This window comes from Camelus ferus, chromosome 15, assembly GCF_009834535.1.
Source record: "Camelus ferus isolate YT-003-E chromosome 15, BCGSAC_Cfer_1.0, whole genome shotgun sequence".
Lineage (NCBI taxonomy): Eukaryota > Metazoa > Chordata > Mammalia > Artiodactyla > Camelidae > Camelus > Camelus ferus.
In genome coordinates, this window is record NC_045710.1 from 29,945,170 (window position 1) to 29,968,818 (window position 23,649).

At 36.8% G+C, this 23,649-nt stretch overlaps 1 protein-coding gene across 1 annotated transcript in view; it reads left to right on the top strand.

The window, feature by feature from the left end:
• The first annotated feature begins 2,690 nt into the window (after positions 1-2,690).
• The window catches only part of EML4 (EMAP like 4), a 125,411-nt gene continuing 104,452 nt past the window's right edge, over positions 2,691-23,649 (top strand). The window contains exon 1 of the mRNA XM_032497395.1: positions 2,691-2,993. Coding sequence (XP_032353286.1) covers positions 2,969-2,993 — 25 coding nt within the window. The 5' untranslated portion in view covers positions 2,691-2,968. The remainder of the gene's footprint in view (positions 2,994-23,649) is intronic.

Below are 23,649 nucleotides of genomic sequence, written 5' to 3' on the forward strand. Positions count from 1 at the left end.
CATTTAATCTAATTTTGTATTTGTAATTTTTGTATTAGTTTGTATTAAAAGGGCCCCACAAAATGTGGATCCTTCTCTCATATTATATGTATACATATGTATATTTTCAAATATACATACGTATGCTGTATGTCAATTATATCTCAGTAAAACTGGAAGAAAAAAATAAGGATCACATTCTTCTTAAAAAAATTTTGGCAGTTTCTTAAAAAACTAAATGTACAGCTACCATACAAGCAAATTATCCAATTCCTGGGTATGTATCCCAGAGAAATGAAAAGTAATGTTCAGAAAAAATACTTGTACATTAACATTTATAGCAACCTTAAACATAGTAGCACCAAACTGAAACAACCCAAACGTCCTTCAGCAGGTGAATGGTCAGTGATAATTCAGACCATGGAATACTTTTCAGCAATAAAAAGAACAACTATTACTACTCACAATGACAGGGATGAATCTCCACAGAATTATGCTGAGTGGAAAAAGCCAGTCCCAAATTGTTACACATAATATGATTCCACTGTATTTATAAAAATGGATTACAGATTAGTGGTTGCCAGGAGTGAAGGAGGGGGTGGTATCAGGAGGAAAATGGGTGTGTCTATAAAAGACAACTTGAGGGATCCTTGTGCTCATGGAAATGATGGAATGTTTTGTATCTTTGACTGTATCAATGTCAATATCCTGGTTGTGATATTATACTATAGTTTTGTAAGATATTACTATTGGCAGGAACCTGGGTGAAGGGTATTTCTAACAAATACATATGAACCTATAATTATTTCAAAGTAAAAAGTTTAACTTAAAAATACATATATATCAATGCAAGTTCTTATTCCTTTAACTGACCTCAGGCGAAGAGTTATGCATGCTGTCACCGAAGAGCAGCTGTCAGAACTGAGGACATCTCAAATATTAAGGGATTAAACTTGATAGAAACTCACAGATATGAAAATGCCCATTGCAAAGGAAACAATGGGTAAATAATTTAATTTTGAAGGAGGAAACTTTAGACACCATTTTGTCTGTAACTTGAATTTATCTTGGCTGCCTTACGACCAGTCTCTACATAGCATGGTATTCAGAAGACACATGGGTCTGATATCCAAAAAAAAAAGTTTAAAATATTTTAGATTCTTAGGGAAGATTTTTAAAGAGGCACCAAAGTATATTGCAAGACAGTGATAAAATGTTAACAGTCCTTTCAACCATCTAATTCCTCCAAGTCCCTCTCATTATGACAGTTGCTACTTCATTTTTCTCATCTTCTTTCGTTTCTCCCCTTCTCCTGCAACTCTGTCTAGAATGACTCATACATTTTTGTAACTCAGCTCTTTGTATTGATCAACTTAGTTCCTGGGTACCTTACATTTCTCCTGTTACTATTATCCTGATCCACACAACTCTGTCCCAGGAAGGACTTGGGAAAACACTGAAATGTCTTTAGAAGGATGGAGAATAGAGGTGGGTGGGGAAGGGAGGAGGAAGAGGAAGCCTCTGTATAAAGCCTGTAAACTTTACAAGTTTCCGAAAAAGGAAAATAAGAATTACCTCAGTTCTTAGTCACCCCCCAGAAAAAGAATTTTTGATGAGAGACAAAAAGCGTGATATAAGCAAGATTTTTATCAGTGAAGTAAAAAAAAATAGTGAAAGATGGTACCCTCCGGAGAATCGAGAATCGAGACCGGGCCAAACCAACAGAGGAAAAATGGCGCCGTTCCTTTGTTTCTCCAGTTTTTATATCCTGGTTTCCTGATTGATTGATTGATTGACAACTCAGCTTCCCTGCGCTCTGGCATGCCACTCCCCTTTTGGGCAGGTTCATTGGGTCAAGTTATACCAGGGCCCCCTCGCAGGCACAGCTGCAGCTCTTTGATTTTAACTGACTTCTTTTACTGACCCTCATTTAGAGAAAGTAAAAATTTCTGAATTGTTCCTTTCCCTGTCCTCTCCCCCTGCCCAGTGCTCATGTCTATCTAAACTACCTAATAATATGATCTGCCCTGTAAGGGGTCGCTACACATCCCTGGTGGAAATAACCCCAAGGGGAGTAAGGAAGTCTGGGTTCTAGCTCTGCTTCTACCAGGTTCCATGACCTTGAGCAGGTCATGTCTTTTCTATGGCTCAGTATGCCCCCTGAAGGGGAGGCAAGATCAACTCTTAGATCCTATCCAGCAGTAACATTCCTTGCTTCTGGTCTGTCTTGGGCCCTGCGGCTGTGGCAGTGGTGGCCTTGAGCTAGCCAAGACTTTCCCTCGTTTCTCCCTCACTCTACTGGGGCAAAGGGATATCCCAGAAGAACGGATTCTTCCCTGAAATTGGTTGCCTCTTTAGTGTCCTTCTAAAACACAAGGGTGACCATCTCCTGTCTGGGGGCTCCCATGCACCTCCGCGGATTCCCCAGGGGCTGCAGAACAGAGTCCCTAGACTCTCCTGAGGATCCTAGGCCGAAAGTACCCCCTGATGCCCACACATTCCAGAATCAGTTTCAGGACTCAAGTCCCAGGCCCTCAGCAGGCCCACCGCGCAAGCGCAGCCTCCCGCCCTGGCGAAGGGGGCGGAATCCGAGGCGGAGGCAAGGTGAGAGGGAAGAGTAGGCAAAACCCCGCCTCCGGATCATCACGTGGGAGGCGGAGTCGGAAGCGTGACGGCGTGCGCGGGGGCGGAGCTACCGCTGCGCGCGGGCGCGGGGGCGGGGCGTGGCGCGGCGCTCGCTGCTGCTGTCTGGGAGGGAGGCCGGGCAGGCGGCGGAGCGGCGCGGCTCTCAACCTGACGGGGAAGTGGCCCGGACGGCCGTGGCTGACTGCCCCGGGGCGGACGGACGGACGACGGAGGCGGGAGGTGGGAGCCGAAGCCGGGCGACCTAAACAGCGAGCGGGTCAGGCTCAGCGTCGGCCACCCTAGTCGGTCCGCTGAATGAAGTGCCCGCCCCGCTGAGCCCGGAGCCCGGCGCTTTCCCTGCAAGATGGACGGTTTCGCCGGCAGCCTCGGTGAGTACGGCTGCGAGTCCTCCGTCTCCTGCGCAGGGTGGGAACCTTGTTCCCTGCACACGCGGCCCAGGCCTGCTCTCCACCCTGCCCCTCGGGATGGCAGCAGTTCCAGTGCACATGTTCCCCTCGAGCCTGCCGCCCCTCAGCGGGCTCCGGAGGACTCAGAACCCCTCCCCCATGCCAGACCTCCTCTGCAAGACCCTCCTTCCCTCCCAGCGTCCCCTTCAGTGCGGGGCCCTTCTTCCCCAAAGTGGGAACCCCTTCTCTCAGAGAGGCCCCCTGTATCTGGTACGCCCCTCCCCATACTCTGACGGCTCCCCGCACCTTCAGGGTTAGGACACCCCTTTCTCAAGCCCTGACCTCTCTTCTGGGTACAACATTCCTCCCCCCTCCCACATGCCGAGCTCTCTTTCAGGGTAGGGACACCCCTTACCCACGCAGAGGCTCCCTTTTAGGGTAGGGAACCCCCATTCCCTCTTCGGGAAGGGGGCATCACCCCTCCTGTCTTCACTGTGCGTTTGGAGTCTTCTTTTAAGTATCTGTCAGAGTAACTGACAACTTCCCTTGACTCCTTCCACTTCTGTGAACGTTTTGCAGTAGTGGAGAGAACCAGAAGCACTGAAGCATCATTTGCTTAATACAGGAAAGGAAGAGGTGCATCTGTGTTGGGGGACCCTCTTTAAGAGAGGAGTGAAAGCAGAAGTATTTTCTGGCGCTGCAAGCATGCTGGGGAGAAGTAATCCTGCCCAGTGAATCCATAGAAAAGGGGGCCTCTGTCCGGGAAAGAAAGGATTCTCCATTTTTGGAATATGTTGTCTTTGTGGAATGGAGAAAGGGAAGAGGTTATTGAGTGAGTAGGCAGAAGTATACTTTCAGTGTCCCCTTTCACCCAAAGATAGTAAATTTTGTAACTGGGTAAGGGGATCAGAACTCGAGGCTGGTACTCAGTGCCCTATAATCTGTGTCTGGAATTACTATTCTTTGAGAGGCCGTTGGAATCTGGTTACTGTAAAGATTGAGCTCAACTGTTACGGTGAGAGAAACAGTTTCTGCTTTGGCTGATACTGCAGTTATGTGATACCTGCTGCTAGATTTGTATTTTGAGTATTTTATGTGGAGGTAGCTTGTATTCAGACACCTTTCTTTTGCATTTCTTGATAATAAATTCCTAGTTGGTTTATGTTCATAGCTCAGTGCATGATCTGGCTATAGGCCATATTTTATTCAGACATACTGGAATTAGATGGTTTTTTTCTAATCTAAAGTAAGAAAGTAAGTCAAAGAGCAATGGACCCATTATGGGTATTAAATAGTAAAACCAATAATTTGGGACCTTTCTTTGGGAAGAAAACACACACACACTCTCTCTCTCTCACTCTCGAGGACTTTGAGAGTGGAAATCCTAAAATAGGAGGCAACTGAGTGTTACTCTTTCCTCCCCAAAGGCACCTGTTGTCCATTATCTAACCTTTGATGTCTTATAATTCCTTACATAGTGAAGTTGTTTCATTCTTGGGCTCCTTTTAAAGAGGCATCAACTTTTCACTGTTTTTTTATCCTTGTGCCTGGATTTATTCGCTAATCTTACTGAACTGAAAGACTTGTCCTTTATGTTTACAAAGAGGTAATCATACACTAGGGCAAAAAACTGAGTGTCTTGAGGGGTGTTGGGGGACTGAGATATCTGCACTGTTGACTCCTCAGCCTGTAAGAATGGTAGGATCACTACTTAAATTAGAATCAGCTTTTACTTCTTCCCTGATGATTCTGAGGACTTGAGAAGGCTCACCAAAGCTTCATCTTCTGTAAGCGTTTTGTGGGAGTCTTTCTCACTAATTGGGGGCATTTAGGTTTATTTTGAAACAGTGGATGTGCCTTGTTAAGTGACTTTATCCCTTCTTATCCAATTCATGAAGCAACTGACAGGAGAAGCTGAAAGATGAAGATGAATTTTAGTTGGGGTTCCCACTTTTCATAAAAAGCGTTATAGCTGACCTTGATGTTGAATTTGTTTTTTTCATTTGATAATTTTTTTATTCTTTTGATGCCATCCTTGGGTGGTACCTTGATGAGACTTCCTTTTTCAAAATGTGATATTGATCAGAAGGGGAAATGCCTGTCTCTAAAGAGCCTGTGTCAGCACTGAGGGAAAGAAATGGTTCCTGACTATATTTCTGGAGCTGCTCTTGATGAAGATACTTCTCAGCAGGAGCTCTGTGCTTTCTCTTTCTGTCCCCCTTGAAAGAGTCAAACTAGGCCCCAACTTAATTGAAACCTTAAAGGGTTGGGGGTGGGGGAAAGGGTAATGCTGGTATATTTTACTGGTAGTCTTTAAGCAGAGCTTTGCTCGCTCTTGCCAAATTGTTTGTTTCTGCTCCTGCAGTTCATTAGTCTAGAGCTTACAGTTGCATTGATCTTTATTTTATCAAGAGAGCCGTGAATGTAAAGGCAAGCTCTTGTATTCTAGGAGATGTTAAAAAAACTTTTTTTTAACCAAACAAGAATTCAAAACGTGAAGTTCTTCTGGGGTCATAAGTATTGAAAGCGTTTATTCTCAAGGAAGTGTACATGTGTATCTTCTTTTATATACTAGATGGGTTCTTGGGAAAAAAATGAGAAAATTACATTTTTATAAGCAGAAAAGCTGAGTGCTTTATAAATAGAATGATTCTAGAAAAGCTGATTATTTAAAGGGATCTTATGGTGCATCATTTTGTAAAGTGAAAAACTTTTGAAATTCAAACTGTACCCTTGATTGTTGAGTGTTTAGATAAGGAAAACACTATTATGTGCATTTTATAAGATGTCTAATGGCAGCTAAAGCTGTGTAGTGGTTTTGAAATTGAGAGGAATTTTAGGTGATTGGCTTTGTTACGTATGCCACATTGAAGTTATATACCTGTTGTATTTTGTTTTACCTGAAAACAAGTAAAGGATGCTTTTAATCTCTGCAGCTGATGAATTTCAGGCAATTTGGCTGGCAGGTGCTTGTACTCTAGAATTTTCTTTAAGTGTAGTATGTTTTAGTTTCTGAATTTTGGTAATTTAAAAAGGCAGCGTTTTAGGATCAAAACTTTTTTTAACTTAGTGAGGGGAAGGTACCCTAAACAATCTATCTTGATGTCCTGCCTTCAAATCAGTATATACATATACATACGCATACAAAATGTATATGCAGTATATATTTTAAATCTCAGACCTACGTGCAAAAGTGAGAAACCATTGACACAGCTTTTCTAGTTGATTTTCATTAGAAAGGGGTTAGGTGCATCTCATGCTTTGTTTTTTTAGCATATCTTTTTCATAATAAAGATTTTAGTTTTAAGACTTGGAATTAGCCTAGAAGTTTAGTCAGTGTTTATGCTTTAAAGAAAGCGTACAGTTAACCATGTCAGTTTTAACTTTTTCGACTCCAAAGTTTAAAAGCAAAACAAAACTCCAAAACTTCTTTTTAAGGAAAAACTGTAATGAATGAAATTGTAGGGTTAGTATAAGAAACATAACATTCTCAGTGCAGTAGTAGTATGCTTCAATTTATGAAGTATTTTAAGAAAACAATCTTTAACATCACAGTATAGAACTATCATTTCTCATCTCAGCCGTACGCTTGGTTTCTTAAAGGAACTATGTAGTGCATGATTTTTAAATATTAATCTGGTCTAAAGCATTTTTATGTTTATTCATATAAAATGTTCCTCATGTAATAACATTACTTGGAGAATTTTTTTCTTAACTTTTAATTTCTTACTGGTTGTCTCTTGAAGGGCTCAAGATAAGCTTACATTATATGGTATGACATGAGTAGTAACTCTTAAATGATTACTACAGTGTTTGTAACATGAATTAGCTGGAGTATTTCTTGACACGTATGTGGATTAATACCTGTTTTGTGACATGCTTCTTGCCCTTCAGGAGCTTACTATCTGGTTTTAAATACATATCTAGAGATATTGAAGCTTAAGTAAAGCAAGAGAAATGGGAGATGAAAGGAGAAGCACCGTTTAGAATGCAGTGCCATGTATCAAGCCTGTAACTTCTGAGATGACATTTGGAGATTGCTAAATTTATCTCTATAGATCCTGGCTTTTTAAAACCATGAAATAATTTATTTAGCAGTCCAAATATTAGGGAATGATATTACTTGGATCTCTTCTGCTTTGTGTTTAAGTTTGAATGGCATGTAAAACAAGTAGTATATTAATTTTATGCACGAGTCTATTTCTATTACATGTAAAACTTCAATAATTTGTTCATAAGAAATTTGAGAAGAGTATTTTGATTTTAAGATAGATTGATTCAGAACTTTTAAAAAGTCTAAGGAAATAATCTACTTAATCAGCTACTACCTCAGTATGGAAAATCCGAAATCTGTAGTATATTTCTGTGTCTGTGTGTGATCTTTTGTCCTTTGGTTTTTAGCTGTCTCAGACTAGTATAATGCCTTCACTTTGCATATTGCTTTATAGTTTACAAAAAGCTTTATCTCATTTAATCTGCATGCTAACCTTGGGAGAGAAGAAATTATTCTCCTTTCATAGATGAGAAAACTAAGGGTCAGAGAGTTTGCAATTTTTAAAAAAGACTATTAGAATCCAGATTTTTCTTTTCTTTTTCTTTTTTCTTTTTTCTTTTTTTTTTTGGTGGGGAGTGGGGTGGGAAGCCTAATTTGTCAGGTTTGTATCCAATGAGAACACAATACAAAAGAAGAAAAAAACAAATTGTCTTTTTTCTAGTTTATCTATAAGCAACTGATGTTAACATGTTGATGTACTTGTTTTTAGTCTTTTCCTATGCCTACTTGTTTACACAGTTAAAATTATACTATAGATATAATTTTGTGTTCAGGTTTTTTTCTTAGATCCTAACCATTTTCTCCACTTGAACTCAGATTTTTCTGATGGAGTCCAATGTTCTTTTTCCTATCCCATTACAGACTCTTCAAAACCAACTTGTACATCAAATCTAACATACCTGAAACTGAGCTCCTTTCTCTAAATCAGTTTCTTTTCCTTATTTTCCAGTCTGTTATCACCCAGCCTTGAAATCTTAAAACTATGTTTGATTCCTTTCCATTTTTGCCTACCACATTAAAATTTCTTCTATGACTTGTCAATTCTTGTCACCTTTTCCCATTCCTCACTTTGCTTTTCTACCACCACAGTTGAAATACTTACTTTTCTGTGTTTGGATTATTCCATAACCTGAAGAATCTCCACTTGTCTATAGTTTATTTTGGGTGAGGGGAGGGCTTCAGATTAATCTTCCTAAAGCAGTGCTTTGACTGTGCTCTTCCAGATCGCTTCATTGTCTTCATGACTAAATTCAAGTACTTTAGCTTTGTTCTCAAAGTCCTCCATTATCTCTTTCTACTGTCTTAACATATTCTGGCCTAAATGACCTATTTCTTATTCCCCATAGTTGGTTGGCACTTTTTCATCCTTGTGGCTATTCTCTCTTGAAGTACCCTTCAAGGCTTAACGCAAATACTGTTTCCTTTCTGAACACCCTTATTTGTTCTCTTTCATTCCCAACTCAAAGTATTCACCCTTGAACTTTTAACATAGGAGCATTCTTAGGGCACTTACCACAGAATATCTCTTCTCCTAAAGTAGAAGTAATTATTGCAAGTCTTAAAATTGTTATGTCTTATTTTCCCGGCAAAATTATAAACCTGTTGAAGGCTGACACTCTCATGTGTCTTTGAAATCTCACAGCAGGGCAGTGGAGATTTCATGATTCAGTAAAATTTGGGGGAAAATTATTGGGAGACCAGTATGTAATTGGCAGCTTACAATCTTTACTTTTACCATTGGTTCATTAAAAACAACAACAACAACAACAACAACAACAACAACCACCACCAAACAACCTTGGAGACCAAAAAATTATCATACAGAATCTCAGAATAGAATTCTTTAAATAAATTGAATAATTCATTATGTTCTTATTTCACCTGAAATGAGGGAAAACTTTCTTCCAGACTTTATTGGGAATCTGATAAAGAACTCTGTGTCAGGTTCTAGGGTAGTATTTTTCAAGTGCAGGTCTTACGTATGACCTATTATGGATTTAGAAATCAGTTTATTTGGGGTCAAGACAAATGTTAAAAATAGGAGGAGAGGGGCTTCATGAGGGTGGAGTAGAAGGATACCGAGCTCACCCTCTCCAATGAATACAGCAAAAATACATCTACATATGGAACAATTCTCACAGAATACCTACTGAACTTTGCCATAAGATCTTGTACAATTGGAACTACAAGGGAAATCTTTATAAAACCAGATAAACAACAAGGTTCTATTTACAGCATAGGGAACTATATTCAATATCTTATAATATTGTAAACTGACCATACTTCAATAAAAATACATATACCAAAAACCTTGTAATAACCTATAATGAAAAGGAATATGAATGTATAACAAACATTTTGATTTAGACTAGACATTGACACAACATTGTAAACCAACTATACTTCAATAAGAAACTATTTTTAAAAACTTTTAAAAAGAATAGGAAATGAAGAAAAAAGATTATAAAATAATTGGTGCTTCATATGATATTGCTTCAAGAAACTTTTAATTTCAGTTTTATATGTTTGCCTTAGATGGCAGTATAAAATTGATTTCTTATAAGGGGTCACGATCAGATGAAAAATACATATTTAGTGGCTATTTCCTGTCTTTAAGAGACTAATTGGGAAGGCTGACATAGACATGAAAAGGTAGATGAACAATCAGAGGTAGTTGTAGTGAATTATGCTGTTTTTGAAAAGTTTTTAGAATCTGAATATAGTAATTAAAATACAGTTAATGTCAATAGCAGCAAAACTGTATAGTTATAGAATCAGTATAATTCAGGCAAACTCAGTATGAAGAAATGTGGTTTTCTAAAACTAATAGTCCTGGGGTGTATTATTTACTTTGCAGAAGGATTCACCATACGGTTTTTTTTCCAGCTTTCTTGATGAGGTTGTCTCTGTCTTGACTGGTTCTCTACTCATTAGCTTTTTAAAATCTGTCTAGTCTTTAAGACATAGCTCAAGTACACTTGTTTTTTCTGGAAGCTGCATCTGATTATTCTGGTCTTGCACTCAAACCGTTACACTGTAGTGCTCCTAAAGTGGAGACCAAGTGCTTACACATAAGGGATCTTGGGAGTGTAGCCAGAAATTGAGTCGACCTAACCAAAAAATTCATACAATTATTTTTCAACCATTATAATAAAGATTGATCCAGACAGGAATCACTGATAGATACTAAGTCTAGGGGGATATTTTGATGAGGAGCAGGATGTTTGCATGGTCTTAAATATCTCCCCGTATATTGCTTCTTAGGTGCAAGGGGAAAAAAGTAGTAATTCTATACAGTGATGAAATCAGACAGCACCTTGAGTACATGATCAAAATAAATAGCACGAGTGGGCATTGTCTGCCCCTGAATGTGATGTCCTGCAAAGAACACATCACTTACGTAGTTCTTCAGCTAGGAATGCATAACCTGAATCTAATCATGAGGAAACACTGGGCTCCAAATGGGGAACATCCTATTTTTTTTTTTAAAGGGTGGGGAGAGTGTACCCTTTTTTTTTTTTTTTAATGTTAATGTTACAAAGACAAAGGCTGTGTAAATGAAGGAGACTAAAGAGACATGGCAACTACTTGTAGTACTTGATCCTAGAATGGATCTTGTTTTAGAGGGGAAAATGCTATAAATGATATTATTGAATCATTTGCCAAAATTGGAATATGGATGGTAGATTAGATAAAAGCATGCAACCAATGTTATATTTATTACAATTGATAACCTTAGGATAGTTATGTAAGATAATATTTTTATTCTTAGGAAATATACACTGAAGCTTTTAGGAATAAAGTGCCGTAATATGTAACTTACTCTCAAATGGTTCAGGAAAAATTATGTTATATATATATATGTGTGTGTGTGTGTTTAACATATATACACATGTATGTGTATATACATAACCGTGTGTGTATGTATGTATGTATGTATAGAGAGGAGGAGGGAGGCTGGAAGAATTCTCACGTGCAAATAATGCAAATGAGTAAAATGTTAACAATAGATGAATTTGGTGAAAGTTGTACACGTGGTTTTTTTGGTACTATTCTTGGTCTTACAGCTCCTCTGTAAGCTTGAAATTACTATTTTAAAGTCTCTTTATACTTAAAAAAATTTTTTATTGGGGGAGGTAATTAAGTTTATTTATTTTTATTTATTTATTGAGGTACCGCGGATTGCACTCAGGATCTTGTGCATGCTAAGCACACATTCTGCTACTGAGCTATATACCCTCCCCCGAAATACAGTTTTTTTTAAGTTGAGGTTTATTTATTTATTTTTTGTGGGGTTTGGCGGGGAGGGGTAATTTGATTTATTTACTTTTAATGAGGGCACTGGGGATTGAACCCAGGACTTCGTGCATGCTAAGCATGCACTCTACCACTGAGCTATACCCTCCCCCTTGAAATTATTTTTAAATGAAAAGTTTTTTTAAAAATCCTAATGAACTTTGTATTAAACTCCATAGTATTTGAAAATAAAGAAATATCTCCTCTCCCAGAAAATTCTAGGCAAACTTTTGGGATAAAACTGTGGCTCCTAGTGGGGAGGGGATAGCTCAAGTGGAGGAGGTCCTGAGCTCAGTCCCCAGTACCTCCTCCAAATATAAATAAATAAATCCAGTTACCTCCCTCTCATTGAAAAAAAAAAAAAAAAAAGGAGGAAAAAACACATTTAAAAAAAAAAAAACTGCGGCTCCAAGAATATGTTCCATGTATATCATGTGGTTTCCTTTTATCCCTAGATAGAGAAACATACGTCTGGGCCAGAGGCAGCTGTGGTTCAGATTTAGTCGACAGACATGTTTTGTTTGGCCCTTTTGAGTGTGTTAAAAATTGGGAAATTTCACATAAAAATCTGCATCTTTGATTTCTCTTGAAAAATAGAGTGATCTTTCCACTGTGGACTTGAATTCCAGATGATCTATATCCTCACTGAGTGGTGTGTCAGATAAATAGCCTCAGTCCCTGCCTTTCACCTAGCTTGTTTCAGATGTTTACTTTATTGCCTAATCTCTCTAGTCCTATATTTGCAGCCTTTATCTCACCCAGGAGATGATGGGGGTGTCTTCTTTTGTGCTCACAGCAATCTGAGAAATAAGTTGTTGAACTGATGCCTTATCGCCTGCTAACATTTTAGTGTGTATATCCTATAAACAAGGACATTCTCCTACATAACCATACTACAACAAAGAGAATCAGAAAATTAATATTGATGCATTACTGCTATCTGACCCTCAGACCTATTCAAGTTCCGCTCATTGTTTTAGTAATGTCTTTCACAGCAAAAAGATCCAGTTCAGAATCCAATGTATTTAGTTGTCATGGCTCTTTAGCCTCCTTCAGTCTAGAACAGATCCTTAGTCTTTGTCTTGGGTTTCATGGCCTTGATGCTTTGCAAGATTACAGGCAAGTTGTTTTGTATGATGTCCCTAAATCTGATGTTTTCTCCTAACTAGATTCAAGTTATGTATCTTTGGCACAAATGCCACAGAGGTGAAGGCTGTGTTTTGTCTCATTGCATCCTGTCAGTTGGCACACAATTTTAACTTGACCGATAATGTTTATTTTGACCATTTGATTAAGGAGGTGTCTGCCAGGCCTCTCTACTGTAAAAATTACTTTTTTTTAACTTTATAATTAGTAAGTATTTTGTAGGAGGTACCTTGAAACTTTGTAAGTATTCTGTTCCCCGTGAGATCTCAGTGTATTAGTTTATAGCTGTATGGACTCTGGTATCCTATTTTTTTCCAATGGATTATAATTCATTATTATTTATTTTGATGTTCAAATTGGCACCCGTTTTGAGTGCCCATTCATGCTGGTTTCTGCATTCTTTTGACATCTGAATGAGGTGATTCAGGTGAACAGTTTCCGCCCATAATAACTTGCATATATATTTTAAGTAGGGTTCAGGTGAGATTTTGAATTAAGTCATTTTAAGCTAGTGAACACTCTTTATGGTTCTTGGAGTTTTTTAACTTCATAACATTTTATCTTACACTTAAAAATTATGTTCAACACATGGACTAGACCATTAATGTAAATTAACGTGAAGGTAATTGCTATCAAAGGGAAGTCATTCAATATTATGTTTGTTACAATTCTTTTTCTATATTTGAACAGTTGGCAATTACCTTAGAGCAAGGTACTGTTAGGTGGTGTGTGTGTTGGACGGTTGGGTAAAATAAAATATATTTAAGCAGCAAAATCAACCATGGTTTCTTTCCCAGTAAAATACTGTGATCATCTTTCCTCTCAGCAAGTATACATGCATCGTATTCTATTTGGACATCTGGTCTGCTTAAGCTGTGTATATAGACATAGTTTAAATTTTTTTTTTTAGTTGAAGTATAGTTAGTTTATAGTGTTGTGTCAATTTCTGGTATACAGCATAATAGTTCAGTCAAACATATACATTCGTTTTCATATTCTTAACTTATTCTTGGTGACTAATGATGGTTAATATGAGCATTAGACATACATAGTTCTGTGCCGTAATACAATGGTGCCTGCTAGAGCTATTTTTGTAGGGCTGCTTGCTCCATACACTTAATGACTCTAATAGTTATAATTGTCTTCCCTGCTGTTATTTGTCACTTAGAGTCAGTGTGCTTTACCCTTTTCTCTCTTTTTATTTATTTTATTTAAGAAAATCTCACCCATAATATTTGAGTTATAGCTCTTGTAAGATAAGGGCTCTTATTATTAAACTTAAAACTTGATGGTAATTTCTTAATAAGTGTCATTTTACAGTGGTTTGTTTAAATCAGGGTTTAAACAAGATTCATACTTTGCATTTGATTGCTATGTCTTTTAAGTCTTTTAATCTGTGTATTTCCCCTCCCTTTTCTTTTTTCCTTTGCAATTTGTTAAAGAAACTAGACTTGTCCTGTAGAGTTTAACACAAGTACTGATTGTATTCTTTGATTTTTTAAAATATGTTTCTTTGTCTTCTGTTTATCCTTTAAATTGAAACTTACAGATTTTTATTTATTTGATGTATTTCCATCTGCTACCATTACTCTTCTTTTTGAGGCTTCGATTTTCCCATCTTTGACCTGTGGGAGCATCTTCAGTTTGCTTCCTGAGTCCTGATCCTAGTGCTCTCTGCTTGCTTTCTGATGTGACAAGATGTTCAAATATTTCTTTTACACCTCCCATTCCAGTTTTGCCATCAGCTATTTCTCTAAGAAGTCGTGATTCCTTTTGGCTCGAAATAGTACTATAGGCTTGTTGTTACTAGATTGGTTATTGTTTCTAGTATAGCCTTTCTTTTGATTTCCAATTTTAAAAGCCTCTTTGGGCTAGGTAACCAGATAACAAAGCTGGCTTGACTTATATAAGGATTGTTTTGAACCTCAAAAAAGGTCAAGGCCTATATACCTATTTAAGTTGTATAGTGGACAGCCTCATACCCAATAAATAGTGCTAATGTTGGTAATATGTGAATATATAATACCAGATGCCCCTCAGAGTAAGGTAATAGATCTGTGAATGAGACCCTTAATAAAATACTTGAGCTTTTAGTTCACAAACTTGATGCTATGTGTATGTTTTAAATTATAGGCCATGTATTTTCTTTTGTTAAGAGTATCTTTTGTTTTTTTGTCTTTTAGGATAAATCTCTGGATCAGTGAGGTGTTAGTATATCAGAGAGTCAAACTATGCTGTATTGTATTTGTCATAGTCCATAATAAGAATGCCACCTCTTTTTTCTTTAAACATTTTTTTCCAAAGAATGTATTTTCTCTGACTTTCCAAAGTTGATGACTTCCTAAAGTTGAGATGACTTCCTGTTTTAAAACAAAACTATTTAGTTTTGATATCTGACGTTTTCCCTTAAACCATTTTTTACTCTTGCACGTTGGTCTTGAACAACTGCTTATGCTGATCTTTAAGTAACATGTCAGAGCAAATGACAAAATTTGTTTGAGTTTTTCTCTGAGCCATTTGTTCCAGAAAAGTGTGTGACTGACTTCTGTTGCTGAGTGAGTAGGAGGGCTTTTTTTTTTTTTTTAAACTTTGAAGGATATCCTGTTTTCAGTTTAGTTGGGGCATAGCTTTTGCCTCTTGGCATTCATCTTATTTCTTTATTCCTCTCCAATTATAGTTAATGTGGATATGTTTTTGGCACAAACAACATTCTCTCGATTTTTAGGATCTATTATTGTGGATCGTTTGAGAGAGGGTATTATGGAACAGAGTTTAGAATAAAGAGAAATGACTGGGGAAGTAATCAGTATCTGACTTCTTTTCTTGAAATTTTTATTTATGAATGCTTGTGACTGATATTTAATAATTATATGCACACTGAAACTTGCATACTGTGAAACTCCATATCTTGGTTCATTAGTGAATGCAGCAATTGGGGCTAAGGTTATTGGTTTGAGTCTCATATAGGCCACTTATTTTTTTTATGTTTCCTGGTCATGAACACATTCATTGGGTAAATAAGTTTTGATTCGCTTCTTTGGATCACACTCTGCTAAGTGCAGTGGGAAATTGGTGAATGAGACACTCGAAATCCCTGCTCTCATGAAGCTTATAATTCTGTGTGGGATTCAGGCAGTATTTATTCAGGAAATATTTATTGAATGCTTGGTATGTGCTCAGCACTCTTCCAGCTATAAACAAAGTCCTTATGGAGCTTATGATGTTGGCTTTTAAAATCCAGAGTAATGAGTTGTGATGGTAAAGTATAGGAAGCTTTGGAAACAAAGGAGGGCTGTCTTAAACCTCCACCATCCAGTCTTTTATGTTTGTTTGTTTGTTTTTTTCAAATGCACGTCTTTGTTTAGAGTATAAGCAGAAAAATAGAGGTCAGGTCACCCGCCATAGCTCTCCCAGATCTTGAAATAGGCTTAAAGGAAAGACATGTACATTATTTTAAAAAATCCCATACACCTGGTTAAATGATAAACTACCAACAGAGCTCACTTTGGTTGCACTTTTCAACCTATACAGGGACCATTGTCAGTTGTGCCCTCCTGCTGTCATCCTAATTTAAGTCAATGAGTTCAGTAACTTCTGTCTTCTCTCTGTTACCTGTTATAAGTGATACTTTTCTAAGATATTTGCTTTTTCTATGTGTTTGTTGGAATTTGAGTCCTGTGGTTAAGTCTGTGATTTTTGATATTCTTGCTTTTAGGAAATAATTGTTGATGCAGTAGTTTATGGACTACATTTCAAGAAATTAGGTTCACGTTGATAACTTTTTGAAAGGGGGTAGCAAGGCAAAGGCACTAACATTTGGTTAGCTGTGATCTCAGAAACTATGTCAGACGCTTTACAGAAATTAGTAATCTTCTAAATGACAAAAACGTTAATTTCAGCTAAAAAATACTCTTAAGGGTAACTTTTAAGCAGATTGAATAAAACTTACAACCCTTCATATGAGAATGATGATTATATATCTGTGACCAGACTTTTGATGACTGAAATGAACTATTGCTCCCAGAATGAAAATCTAATAATTCAGCAGATACTTATTCAGCAAGTGCTGCACAATAGGAATTGTTTCCATACTGGGAATATATCAGTGAACAAAAGAAACAAAAATCCCTGCTCTACTGAAGCTTACAGTGAGGCGAGATAGACAATAAACAGTTTTCATTAAACTGTTCACTCTTACGATGTCAGTGACTCCTGTATAAACATCAATGTCTGCATTGTTAATTACAAACATGCATCCTTTTTTCATAGAATGGATGGTGATACAGCCTTGTGAACATCAGTTGTGTCAGATAAACTTAGAGAAAAGTAATCTTTGGGATGCAAAAACAGATAGGTAAAACATTGACAACTGTGCTAAGGCTACTTTGTTCTACATCTTAGTCACTGTATCTTATATAATAGGGTTTTGGAATAGTATGTATCCTTCTTAGATGTCCATTCTCAGATTCTTAATTTGTCTTTCTGTTTCATGTTTAAGGTTTTATTGTTTACTGTAGTAGTTTTATATGTTTGGATATGTATTCCCTTCAGTTTTACTATTTTCTTGTGGAAGAAATTTGATTGTATTTCTATAACGTCTTTCCCCCTCTCGCTGCCCCAGGTTGATAACTGGAGATCACTGTTTACCAACCTGGATTCAGGACCCCTATTCAGTTACTAAGGAGAATTCCCAGGATGCTGTGGAGCTCCAGACAGCTGTTTGTGGGTGGTAGTGCTGGCAGAGGCAAACAGTGGGTTGTATGACCAGGATGAGATCGCTTCTTTTACCTTCTGGCTCGCTCTCTTTCCGGACTTTAATACCTGCTTCGGTACTTAAAGCAGTTTGAGATCTTGCTGTCTCTGAGCAGTTGTTTAGCAGCAGCACCTATAAGATGATGTTGATGGTTTGGATGGGACTCACGGGGGTGTGACTATTGCACAGCAGCAATAAAGATGCTGTTTCAATAGTTTGAAAACCATTGATGTAGTTTTAAATGTTCTGACCCACTTTAGGCAGTTGTTTTCATGTCTAGAAATTAATGTCATAGCATTTGATCTTTTCCACGCTCATTTTACCTGCATATGGCGACCGGATTATTCTTTCAGTACATTTGTATTGTCACTCCTCAGCTTAAAAACTGATTTTCAGTTTCTGTGAGATAAACTCTTCGCTTGGTATCCAAGATTCCCTTCCGCCTGGCTCCAGTTTACCTTTCCAGCCTCATGCCATTTTGGGAATCTTATATGGAGCCTCTTAGTGTCCCTTTTCTTGTCTCATTTCTTGCTATCTTGTTTCTTCTTGTGCTATAATTATACTATATATTACATATATAGGATACTGACAGACTTGCCATGTACCCTAGGGAAAATTAGGGAATTTGAAAACCAACAGGTAAGATAAAGATACACTTCCTACGAGTTGTATGAAAAAGTGTCTTTAGTGCAAGGTTTTGAGAATTGTTTTCTTTCCCTGCCTGTTAATCTATTTCTACCTTTCATCACTGATGTTTTGTGTAACCCAGATGAGCGAATCTGCTGTTTTCCCAGACTTCACTGGACTTCTTTAAAACTGAGTGTATTTTATCCCTTTGGGAATTTGGCATTTCTGTTATTAAGTAAAATGCATTATTGATAACAAATTCTCACAATAATTTGTTTTAAAACATCACCAAACACCTCATTATCGTATCTTGATTTTAGTGAAAAAGAGCGGCACTACAGAGTAGTTTACAGATTTCAAATTTTTTAAATTGGCTTTACTGAGCTATGCTTTACCCGTGGTAAAATATGCCAATTTATGTGAAGAATGGATCTTGAAAAATTTATATAGTTGTGTATCCACTACCACAGTTAAGATATAGAAATTTCTGTTACCTTAAAATGTTCCCTTGAACTTCCTTGCACTCAGTCCCTTCCCTCTACGCCCAGTTACTGGCAACCACTGTCTGCTTTCTATCCCTATATTTTGTCTTTTCTGGGATTTCATGTCATTAGAATCTTACAGTCTGTGGTCTTTTGTGCTTTTCACTTGGTATAATACTTGAGATTCATCCATGTTGTGTGTTTCAGTAATTTGTCCCTTTGTATAACATTTTATTGTGTGCATATTACCACAAGTAGTTTATCCATTCACCAGATGATGAACATTTCAGTTACTACCAATTTTTGGATATTATGAATACAGCTGCTATGAACATTGGAATACATGTCTCCCACAGCCTTGCAACCACTAATCTACTTTCTAACTCTGGATTTACCTATCTGGTGCTTGTTTTTTAAAAAGTGGATTGTTTGTTTTGTTACTAATAAGTTTTGAGAGTTCTTTGTATACTATGGATATAAGTCCTTTGTCAGTTATGTGTTTTGCAAATATTTTCTTCCAATTTACAACTTAACTTTTCATTTACTTAACAGTGTATTTCGAAAAGTGCAAGTTTTTTATTTTGATGAAACTCAGTTTGTCAGTTTATTAGCATGAAGTTCAATTTATTTTTTCTCTTATAGTACATTTTTGTCCCATTTAAGAATTTTTTTGCCTAACCCAAGTTCACAAAGATTCTAAAAGAAAACTCTACTCTACTCACAACACTTCTGTCACCAAATGTGTGGGTTTTCCACATCAGGTAATTACGACAGTAATGACCTGGCATTAGAGCAGATCCTACTGTCTGAGGGTTTTGTCCCTCAAGACTGCCTCCCCACTTCAGATGCCAATTGCGAGTTTAGACCTCATGTGCTTCTGACTAACCATTTATAAATGGGGAGTTCCCATGCCCCTTCCTTGGGTTTGATAATTTGCTAGAACAGCTCACAGAACTCAGGAAAACACTTTGCTTACTATTACTGGCTTACTATAAAGGATACAGCTCAGAAATACTCAAATGGAAGAGATGCATTGGACAAGGTACTTAGGAAGGGGTGTGGAGCTTCCATGATCTCTCTGGCCATGTTCTCTTCCCAGCATCTTGATGTGTTTATCAACTTGGAAGCTCTCTGAGCCGCATCATTTAGAGTTCTTATGGAGGCTCATTATATAGGCATAATTGATTAAATTATTGACTGATGGTGATTGAGCTCAGTCTCCAGTTTTCCCCCTCCCCAGAGGTCAAGGGATGGGGCTGAAAGTTCTAACCTTCCAATCATGTGGTTGGTTCCTTTGGCAACCAGCCCCCTTCCTCCAAAAGTCACCTCGTTAGCATAGACTCAGGTATTATTAAAAGGAATGCTTCTCATCCCTGTTACTCAGAAAATTGCAAGAGTTTTAGGAATTTTTTTGCCAGGAAGTAGGGGCAGAAACCAAACATATATATCTCATTATGTCACAGTTTCTCTCCTATTATTCTAGAAGTTTGTATTTTTGCTTTTATTTTTAAGTCTGTGATCCTTTTAGAGTTAATTTTTACATTTGGTAAGAATCAAGTTTCCTTTATGTGCACATTTATACCCCTTTGTTCCAGCAACATTTGTTGAAAAGATTAGTCCTTTTCCGTTGAATTGCCTTGGCACCTTTGTTGAAAATCAATAGACCAAATATGTGTCAGTCTATTTCTGGACTCTGTATTCTGTTCCATAAATTGCTATGTTTATCATTAGGCAAATACCACACTGTCTTGATTACTATAGCTGTATAGTAAATACTTCAGTTAAATTTTTTTGTATTTTAAAAATAATTTAGAGGAGGTAAATTTAACTTTAAAACTTCGTAGACTGACAGAAAATGATATATTTCAGTGATTGTTGTTAACATTTTATATTCATATTTTAGAGTTTACTTTTTAAAATTACTTTCAAGAACATGCCCTCCCTTGATTCAGTAACAATTTTAGGAGTTAGAGCAGCATTAATATCCATTTTCTATCAATGAGGAAGCTTTAATATTTAAGACGGCTAGTTTGAGATCATACATTTAGTGTGATGAAGTAAGAACTAAAGCCCAAATACTACACCTTCAGAAATCCAGTATGCTTTCCACGATACAACACTACTTTCATTTGCTACTGTTTTTTATGTTGAATATTGGAGAATGAGTGTTTTATGAAAAATTCAGCCACCAAATTTTATTTAGTCAAAATGTAGAGCTATAAGAGAACAGTTAATCCATTTTCTTGGTCACCAACATCACAAGACACATTAAGAAGTCAAAATTGGGCTTCATTTTTTTTTTTCCAGTGGTGTGTTTTACAACCAGAATAGGTATTTATAGTTTCATTTTAAATTTAGAAATGCAGGAAAGAAGCAGCAAGATTTGTTAAATGAAAGCTGAAAGATTTCTTTTAAAAGAACTGTTTTAAGACTTGAGAATATCCTTGCCAAAATGAGAACAAGAACAATAAAACTTAAATTTTGGACTGAGTGTATGTTAGTTATCTATAGTATCCTCTTCTGTTGCCAAAGCTTACTACCTTAAGTCCCTTTCCCCTCAAATTCTCACCAGCTCAGATCATAGTTAGGAGGTTCTTGCAGGAGTACTAGTAAAAGATGACAGCTGGGGTTTGAGTAGTAGAGGTGAAAGAAGTGGTAGCATTTGGAATATATTTTGGAGAGCCTGTTGATGTGCCGATGGATGGATGTAAGGGATGAAGAAAGGGAATGAATCATGATCCCGTGATTATCCAGGCCTAGTTTTTTAGCCTGATCGACTTGGTGGTGCTCTTTACTTGGTATGGGAAAGACTTAGATGAATTGGAAGAGCTACACAGTGGAGGAACGGAAATCAGAAGCTATTAAAGACTCTTAAAATTTTTTTCTTTAACAAAGCTTTGTTTTTGTAGAAAATAATATTACATCTCAGACTGGGAAAATAGAGACAAGATGAAATGCCTTATAATCTTATCTCCCTAACAATCATCTAAAGTGTTTTGGTGTGTGTAATTACAGTCTTGTATAGAGGTTGGCACACTTTCTCTAATGGCAGCTACTCAACTTTGTTGTAGCGTGAAAGCAGCCATGGACAATATGTAATAAATGGGTGTGCTTGTATTCCAATAAAACTTTATTTATGGACATTGAAACATAGATTTCATTGAATTTTGCAAAATATTCCTGTGTTGATTTTTTCCAAACAATTAAAAATGTAAAAATTATTTTTAGCTCACAGACTATAGAAAACCCATTGGCAGACCAGATTTGGCTGTCCAGCCGTAGTTTGCTGACCCCTTGTCTTATGCATTTGTTTTGCGATTGCAGTAATATCTTACATAGAGTTTCATTACCTACATTTTCTATTTAATATATGTATAAATGTGTACAATTTCAGTTTTATTGAAAACCAAAATGATTACATTTGCTAAATAATCTGAATAAGCCCTAATAAACAGAGTTTATGAAGTGCCTTTATGTTATTTCTTTTAATCCTTACAGTAACTGTGGGAAATACTTACTGGGCTTCACATAAAATAAAATACAGGTTACTTACATAATTGAGGGCAAGGATGTACATTATCATTGGAATTCTGTGCCTTTTACCTCTACTTCTCTATACATTTTGGTTTTGTTCTTTGAAATAAGCTTTCAGCAGCAGCAAGGGTCATCCCAGTAGCTCTGGAACTGCATCCTCAGAGCTTCCTTCCCTTAGCACTAGTTTGAAAAATCCAAGGACAGGACTTTTGTCCTGCTTACCACAAATTTTTTATCCTACTACTGATCGTTGTGTGTAGAAGGAGTCCTGAAGGAAGGTAACAGTTCTCATTTCGAACCGGTATTTAGAATCACAGGAGAAGGGTTGAGTAGTTTCTCAAATGAAGGGAAAGGGTAGCACACATGGCTACCTGGGGGAATTATGAATTGGACAGCCATGCCAAATTGTGTCTATTTACAATCATTGTTTACTTATTGATTTAATTGTATGTTCTTTTCATTTGCCTGTTTGTATCACAGTTCTCTTTCCTTCACTCTAGTTTTCATTGCCACTTAACTGTTTATGTTTTATCACTACCTCAAAGTGAATTTGGAAAAAATACCTAGTTTTGAATGTCTCTTTCCAATTTCCTGACCACTTCAATCTCTCAAATACTAATAAGCTGTTTTATGGCAAAGATCATAGTCCTCTCATCACTTTTATAACAGCGTGAAGGGTTGGATGAGAAATGAGTGAGGATTGTTTGGAAACTTCAGGCTTTAAATTATGAGTATATTTTGCTAGAATAATTGGCTTCCACTAGAATTCAAAAGCCCAGAAGGCAGTTGCTGTTGTTTCAGAGTTCTGAGAATAATTGATTCCACTATCATCATTTTCAGTTTTCTCCAGTCCTTACCAGGAGACCCTGAGATTCTTGGTACATCTGTACAAAGTGGTCAGGGTTTTGCTAATCTAGAGGAGTGATAAGTGAAACCCAACAGTAGTGAATTTGCTTTGCAGGCTCTGAGATGGTGGAGAGCATGGCTGGGAGGCTATAGAAATTGACATGTTTGGCTGGTTGGAGCCATTAGCTGCACATTGATCTTTAGCTACATCATAACATACTTCATAGTAAATACTATATAATGTGCAGACAGTTTATTGTACTGAAGGAAAAATTAATAAAAGGTGGTTTGAGGATGAAGAATTAAAAGAGGAAGAGCATTTAGAATTATGTCTGTTGTGTAATTGTTTAGAGTGATAGTGGAAACATTTCTTAGTGAAGAAATCACTGTTGAAATTTTATTTCTTAGAGCCAAACCCAATCTAATGTTATAATGAGGTCTAAAAGGATTTAAATTCTTTTAAGTTTTGGCCTATTTTCATTTCACATTTCTCAAATATTTTTATATACTTTGCTTTAGTTTTTTCATTTTCGTTATTTGTTAAGAGTTATATGCATACTTATCTTTAAATGTGTTGATCTTACTTTACTGTCAGATGGTTGTAAGATTTCCTCGACCATTTTTAAGGCAATTCATATTTTGCTTATTTTAAATAATTTTTGTAATATATTATTTTTTATAGTGTATGTATAAAAATACATTAAAAAGATGGTTATCATAAACTTTCCATATCTAATATTAATGGTGTATTTAAAACTGGAATATCCTACAATATCTGGTGAAGAAAATAAAGTCCTTTTAAATAAGATTAGACAAAATATATTTTTCTATATATCAATTATTTTATTTATTTTCATTTCAAAATTTTTCCTACTGGATTATGTATATTTTAATGTGGAT